The following is a 7555-nucleotide window of genomic DNA, read 5'->3' as shown; positions in this document are numbered from 1 at the left end:
TTGAATTATGGGAAAAATGGATTTTCATAGGATTCTATTCCAAACTTACTGAAAAGGTTTGCTTCTGTATTCACACTTGCACACTCATCAGACTTTTGCATAATCAGATAAGAGTCAAAATCGTAGCCAAGAAAAGAACTATTGAGTACATACAGAAAATGATATAGAGAAGGCAATGATGTAAAAAACTCCTTTTAAAAACATGTCGAAACAATAGTGAACATTGCATTAAAAAAAATCAAAGGAGCTGTCATATACATATAAACTTTACAATCAATATAGAAGTAAAATGGTCGAAAAACCTCTTGGATAATAAGTATACATGTCAACTGTCTAGATATTCAATTATACACTAAGAATAACAGAGATTTTGCATAACTGAGTGTAAAGAAATCGCTTCGAGACGCAATCCAATACTATCAATCGACTTGAAGCGTCATAGGTCCTGACATAAAGCAACAATGAGATATCATGGAAATTTGCAAGTCTGAACAACCCTCGAATAAGTTATTAAACTCTAAATTGCTGGGACTACTGAAAACAGGGCAAAAGTAGCACCTGGAGGAAACAAGCACTTTGTATAAGCATGAGAAGCCCTCGAGAATATTAGAAAACTCACCTAAGAACCAGTGAGGAAATTTACCTGCAGAAAAATATTCACCACACTCGTGGAATCAATTAGTTTGTTCTAGGCATGCAACTAAAAAAACATTTGCTAGAGTTAATTTTGTAAATGAAAAGCCCCTCTTGCTTATGTACCGTGTTGGTCTGCAGGTAGAAAAGGGTGTCAATGTACTGCAGTCACCGTCAACACAACTACCGAAGACTTTAACTGAAAAGAAGGTAGTGTGTCCGCTCATGGAGAGGCAAAGACCATACCTGGAATTAACAACAGAACTTGATGCCTACCGGGTTAAGGTCCCCCGAGGCGGTTCAATTAGTCTCATCCCAGACCGTCGACAAGGTATGGAGCTTTTCTTCTTAGTGATTGCCCTTAGTCTCATCCCAGACCGTCGACAAGGTATGGAGCTTTTCTTCTTAGTGATTGCCCTTCGCGACGAACAAAAAGCAGTAGCTTCTAATCCTCCTCACCTACACGGAACATCCTAGGCTGCCATGGATGGAACCTCGGCTACCACATGAGGGCAGGAACAATCAGATCAGTCCCAGTATCAACGGTTTGCAAGGGAAGAATACATAATACCAGACATTCAGCTCCAAATATTTCTGGTTCCCTGTTTTTCCCTTTAAACTGTTTCCCTTCAAACTGTTTCTGTGACCTATAGACAAGCACAAGGCATTTTATTAGTGTTGTAGCATTTCACAATTGAGAGTGATTTTGTTCATATCTAGATATGATCCAAAGGTACATGCAATGTGGCTCTAACTTAATTACGGTACTCTCTTAAACAAACATGCACTTCTAAACAGCAGTGGTTTCACTGCAAAATCCACATAATTTATGCCATTTTTGTGCATCATGGCAGATGTTGGACAGTTCGCCTTCCACACAGACACCCCCAATAAGTAGCTTAAAACATAAGCCTAGCAAAGAGGTTTATAAGATTTTTTCCGAGGCTAACAAAAACGGTATCAAATTAGAAAGATGCAACAAACATGACCAAACAAAGTATGGATAACGAAAAGATGTTAAGGCCTAGTTCTTTGGAAACAAACCTGAAGAATCAAAAATAAAAAGTACTAATCAACATAGCTTGCTTACCTTTGTAGGATGGATATCATCAAAAACATGAGCTTGCCCAGCATAGAATATTGTCAACTGGCGACTAGCTGATGTTACATTTTGGGCTCAAAAAATGAAACAAGCAGTCAAGATGCAGCCACAGTTAAATATATTGCCATGATCTAAGCTAAATCTTATCAAGCTTAACTTCTGTAGAGAAAATCTCCAATGTTTACCATCCCCCTATATGCACATTAAGTTGTCTAAATTACCATTATGCACTTACCTAGCTGGAATGCTGGATTCTTGAACACCATTCCCAAGCAAGAATTTTGAACTACCGGCAGAAAGACTTTGCCCACTTGTGTTTCTGGCAGATGGTGCACTTGGACCATTGTTCATGAGGTTTGCCAAACTGGAACCTTTAAGACCTGTTCAAGAACCTTCATCTGCTGGGGTCTGAGAAACGAGAGCAGGCACTACCGTATTTTCCCTCGACAAATTTGCAGAGGTCTTGTTCTGATAGCTTCCAAGATGAGTGAGACGTGAAGGACTATATACAGCTGATCCTGAATTCATAAAGGCAGAGCGTTCCCATTTCTTTGAAGCCATAAAATCAGCATTTGCACCCATTGATGGCCTCTTTGATGTTTGGCATGTGGTTGTTGGCCTCGGTGGCTGCATGCCCAGATGAACATCATCATCATGGTGCCTTCCTCTTCTATCATCTTTGGACTCAAACCTTGACATCTAGCAGGGATTTTCAAGTAACGAACAATAAGGGAAACAGAAAGCAATCTAGAAGGAATTGCACAAGTCACAGAAAATAGAAAAAGGTGGATGGTGGTGGTATTTTCTTTTTCCTTTTTTTTTTCATCATATTATTCAAGTGAGTTAACTATTCTAACAAAACAGTGCAAGACTTACACTTGGGCCTTGTTCCTTTAAAACGGGGCGGATGACATAAAGAATGGAACCCTGTTAGTTAACCAATGCCACATTTATAAAATAACCATGTTGCAGTATATTTATTCATAACAATACGAGTGTTGTGATTTAGTGGTTGAGATTTAGTGGGCTATTGGTCCATGTAAACAGCCCAGGTCCAAACAGGTGTAGAGCCTTTGTGTTTAAATGTTAGGGGAGTTGTTAAATAAGTATAAGTATTAATATTGTGACTGCAATTTTTTTTGAAAAGCATCTTAGTCAAGAATGTGATGTACAATGTGTATACTTGAATAACCCAAAAAAATATGTTGTTAAATAAATAACAAAAATTAAAGAATCAGCCGCACAAAATATGTTGTTAAATAAATAACAAAAACAAAAAATCAACGACACAAAAATATGTTGTTAAAGCAAGCACGTGGACAAAATTGTAATGTACGATGTAATTTAATTGTACACTTCACTAACCAAAAATAAGAATCAATCCACTGTATGAATAAAATTAAAATCCAATAAAAGTAATGCCACAAAATGCTCACATCCATAGACTGAAGCTTAATGTTCAGATCAAACTGATTCAAAGTGTTTGCATTTTCCATGGTTTTAAAAAGCGTTCTACATACAGGTCAATCTGATTCAAAGTGTTTGCATTTTCCATGGTTTTGAAAAGCATAAACTTTCTTTGAAACGGGGTAGCTGCAATTTTAACTTGACTAATATTTGCAAATTGATAGCTTAAAAAGAAAAATGGGTGCGCATTGTTCGGACAGATCGAGGTCGCCTCCGACCGAGCTCGTAAGTGGCTTATCGCCGTACGAAATGTTGGGCAGAGATTTCTGAACGTGCAGTTACATAAAGAAATAAAGGAACAAAGATCTTCGTTGGTGTAAGTAACTTTCTAATTCAAATGATGAGGTTAAATATCAAACTTGAACTGCTGGTAAGTCTCACCTAATTGTGTAGAAATCGTTTTCAAAACCATTGACAATGGTGTGAGGACATCTGCCGTTGCTGATACAGCAATACACCTTGTAATTTACGTGATATATACATATATATGTATGGTTTAACAAATAAAATTGCACCATGTAATGTGATTTATGCACGACATCTGCCTCTGCTGATACAGCAATACACCATGTAATTTACGTGATATATATATATATATGGTTTAACAAATAAAATTGCACCATGTAATGTAATTTATGCTTTAACAAATAAAATTGTTGACTGACTGTTTAAAAGAAAGAAAGAGTTCAAAAAATCCATCCATTAGAAACAAACAATGCAAACATATCCGTGGCCACTCATCTTTATGGTCAAAAACTTAAAGTTCAGCTCACCATTATTCAAACTCAAAACGACCATCCATCGTTCGTTCTATCGATCGCAATAACCAAACAGAGACACAGAGTCTCATATGACGACGATGGGTCAGAAAAAGTACCACTTATAATCGAGATACATATAACCGGAGAGCTAAAGATTGAACGGCATTGCATGATAGTGCGTGCTCATGCAATCGAAATGCATAATGGGAGACGGCATCGACGCATATATAGTGCCTAGTAATACTGCCCTGCTGCAATCGAAATACATAATGGGAGACGGCATCATATATATTGCCTAGTAATACTGACAAACAGAAACAGAACAGGAGGTACCGCAATTAGCAGGTAACGGGGGAGGATTTAATTAGCTAGTGAAAGCTGGCACCCGTATGATGGGAACAGAACGAAGAGGATGAGCCATTTCGCAGGACAGCTTAAGAACCTCGGACAAATCAACTGGATGTTCAGCATGAGGAAGCCATTGAAAATGATGGAGGAGCTTAGCCACCCAGAGGTTAACAGTGGCAAGGCCCAGAGCCTTCCCCGGGCACACACGACGACCAGCACCAAAAGGCGCAAGCCTCAGATCATTACCCCTTACATCCACGTCTTCCCCACCTTCCGACACTACAAACCTCTCCGGACGGAACTCTTGAGGTGATTCCCAAATGCTGGGGTCGTGAGTAATCGACCACATATTCACCATGGCAGTCGTGCCCGCCGGGACACACATTCCATCGCCCATGTTCACATCTTCAGTGGAGAGACGTGCCCATGATAGGAGCGGTCCAGGCGGATGCATTCGCAGCGCCTCCTTTACCACAGCCTGCACGTAGGGCTGGCCTAAGTAACAGTTAATAGGATATGAAATTCCATGATAAATATATACCACTGTAATAATAACAATTGTAAACAGATTATAAAAGATAATAACCACAAGCCAATGAAAGCCATGAAGCATAACAACAAAAGGGTCTTTTGTACTATAATGCGGGAAATGCCATCGAATCAACCTTCAAATACCAAACGTAAAAGGTAATCTTAGTAGTGGAGTGGTCTTTAGTACTAAACTAAAGTGAGGAGGATACCATAGAATCAACCTGGAAAACACCAAAGGCAAGGTAATCTTAGTAGTGGAGTGGCCTTTGGTACTAAAGTGAGAAAATACCATAGAATCAACCTGGAAACACCAAAGGTGATGTTAGTATTGGAGTGAAAGAAGATCAATTGCATCAACTTGGGGTCACAAAAGCTGATGTTAGTACTGCGCTACAGAGTTGCTACGACATCAACAAAGGGGACTTACACCACAAAGACAGTTTCTAAAGGGGACTTACACCACAAAGACAGTTTCTAGATTGGCAAAGTTTCTATTACAGGTAAAATAAACAAAAGCTCTAACTCTGTTCCTAGCCATTAGTAGCGCTGAGAGATAAGGGTTTCCGCTACCTTAATTCCACGCGAACTCTATGAAGTGTCCTGCAAGGACTCTCTAAGGCTCGAAGTGGAAGTTTCCCTCTTCTTCCCTCCTGCTACCGCTCTGTTGCTGTCCAAAGCACCCATGCCGCCATGTATGCCTTCCCACTTTCCACGGCTCGAAGTGGAAGTTTCCCTCTTCTTCCCTCCTGCTACCGCTCTGTTGCTGTCCAAAGCACCCATGCCGCCATGTATGCCTTCCCACTTTCCACACGACATCCTCTCTGCGAAATACACCATCATTTTACATTCTTTAATCAGATAAAAACAAGAAACCAAAAGAAAACCTCTCGCTAAGATGAGAAGTAAAGATTAACCTGATCCTGGATCTGAAGAACAAGGAGCAGCTTCTGCTACTGCTAAACCGAGATGCCCTGAGAGAAGCCTGCTGCCCGCTGAGGAGGATCCATGGTCGATTCCGTCTAAGACGCCTGTGCTCCTGGAGGCCTCCTCATGTCTAACTGTATCAGTAGCACCCCATGATTCGCTGCTGAGGAAGCTCATGCCAAGAAAGTCATGGAACACGGGCTTCCCTTCACCACATTACGCGGAACATCCTAGGCTGCCATGGATGGAACCTCGGCTACCACATGATGGACAGGAACAATCGGATCAGTCCCAGTGTCAACGGCTTGCAAGGGAAAGAATACATCATACCAGGGAAAGAATACATCATACCAGACATTCAGCTCCAAATATTTACCCTTCCCTGTTTTTCCCTTCAAAGTGTTTACCGGAAAATTGATAACCCGAGCGAGGGACATCTCGCACTTGCTGCATGCAAGGCGCTCATGGAGGACACGTAGAACAACATTCACACCCATCACCCTGAACATAAAACTTACGGTAAAATATTTTGTCCCTGCTGAAATAACATAGGGCCAGGTGAAGCGTGCAATAAGACCTCTAATTCACAATTTTGGTTATAAATTTCTAACATTAAATTTTGATAGTGCACAAATCTTTTTGGTCAAAAGACCGATTAATCCCAGGCAGGGACTAATAAATAACATCTCCTAATACCTTAGAACCCCATTCAAAGCGCAAATAATTTAGCCGTCCTTGACAGACTTTGTCCTCTGGAGAAATTCTGAAAAGACAAATGTTTAAAGAGAATAAAAAATAGATTAATCGCTTAATTTGAGCCGCCCAAATTTGATTATTTGCGGTTAAATTTCTTCAAGCACATATCAAGCTGCCAACAGTGCTAAAATTAAAGTTATTTTGCACTTTTCATGGTAAAATTTTGCAAATTTGTTTAAGTAGATGATATTCTGTTTCGGAGAAAAAAAACGAAGTATGTATATTTTAGTTAGCTTTAGTCTTACCATCGTAGTGTGTTTGTTCACAAAATTCAACCTAAAACAGAGGTTGAACATGTCTGTTCTTAAGTTAAGAAACAGTATGGATTTCCCTGAATTAAAGGTACTGCGAAACATCTTTGAATTTTACTGAAAATTCAGTGACCTCATTTTCATTGTGTGCTAACCTGCTGAAAGAATTCAATTGACATTCATCGCTAATAAAACAGATAACTAAGTATAGCTTGAAAGAATAGGCAGAGCACACAATGCTCTGATACCAATTGAAAGATTGATCAGAGTATAACACAGCGTACATAAAAACGCAACTTCGGTTGCTAACAAAAACTACTCATAACATTGAAACAGTAAACTGCATAACAGTACTCGGACTTGTGAGTCTGGACTAATATTCTTCTATCCTAGCTCCACTGTATCTATACAAAACTATTAAGCCCGTTAAGGCCTCTTCAAGCTGGAAGGGTCATGGTGGTGAGTATGGCCGTGCCTCCTCTTCGATGCAGGGTACAAATCACAGCCATATTTAGCTATACAGGTATCTGCAAAGTGGTCACTAATCCCTTTCCATATTCATCCTCGTGTTCAAGATCAGATGATGGCAGTGTGTGGCGTGAGCAGTGAACTCACTAAAATACTTTTGTATAGTCCAACCTGCCCAATCTATATACCATCAAACTCAGTTCCAAACTGAATTTCATTGGTTGCATATGCATACCAATTGTTCATTCTAGGCTATGGATAAATGGTGACAGGGATTTTATTGGGGTCGAATACCATGTCATCTGGCCGTATAT

At 39.8% G+C, this 7555-nt stretch overlaps 1 protein-coding gene, 2 long non-coding RNA genes and 1 pseudogene across 3 annotated transcripts; all 4 read right to left on the bottom strand.

Moving 5' to 3' along the window:
* Window positions 1-228: 228 nt before the first annotated feature.
* On the bottom strand, window positions 229-985 carry LOC149148764 (uncharacterized). The gene is made up of 2 exons (XR_016262794.1): window positions 880-985; window positions 229-643 (listed from the first exon to the last, which is right to left on the bottom strand). It is a non-coding gene; the product is annotated as an uncharacterized LOC149148764 (long non-coding RNA).
* A 19-nt stretch (window positions 986-1004) lies between these two features.
* LOC149148763 (uncharacterized) lies at window positions 1005-2429 on the bottom strand. Its single transcript, XR_016262793.1, has 3 exons — window positions 1971-2429; window positions 1724-1809; window positions 1005-1280 (listed from the first exon to the last, which is right to left on the bottom strand). It is a non-coding gene; the product is annotated as an uncharacterized LOC149148763 (long non-coding RNA).
* A 1642-nt stretch (window positions 2430-4071) lies between these two features.
* On the bottom strand, window positions 4072-5549 carry LOC149148762 (cytochrome P450 78A4 pseudogene; annotated as a pseudogene).
* On the bottom strand, window positions 5431-6083 carry LOC149148761 (uncharacterized). Its single transcript, XM_089442271.1, has 2 exons — window positions 5757-6083; window positions 5431-5663 (listed from the first exon to the last, which is right to left on the bottom strand). Exons 1-2 carry the CDS (start codon window positions 5941-5943, stop codon window positions 5431-5433), a joined length of 420 nt encoding a protein of 139 aa, XP_089298397.1. The 5' UTR covers window positions 5944-6083.
* Window positions 6084-7555: the final 1472 nt, after the last annotated feature.

The sequence above is a fragment of the Pinus tabuliformis genome, chromosome 9 (assembly GCF_031772625.1).
Source record: "Pinus tabuliformis cultivar Carrire ecotype Pingquan chromosome 9, CPIR1, whole genome shotgun sequence".
Taxonomy (NCBI): domain Eukaryota; kingdom Viridiplantae; phylum Streptophyta; class Pinopsida; order Pinales; family Pinaceae; genus Pinus; species Pinus tabuliformis.
This window is presented reverse-complemented; position numbering and strand designations above follow the sequence as displayed.

Bases quoted from the DNA above. Each gene is read 5' to 3' on its own strand.
- LOC149148761 (XM_089442271.1), bottom strand. From the start codon at position 5,943: ATGAGCTTCCTCAGCAGCGAATCATGGGGTGCTACTGATACAGTTAGA. The intron at 5,664-5,756 runs GTTAATCTTTAC...TGTATTTCGCAG, and splicing joins TTCTTCAGATCCAGGATCAG to AGAGGATGTCGTGTGGAAAG.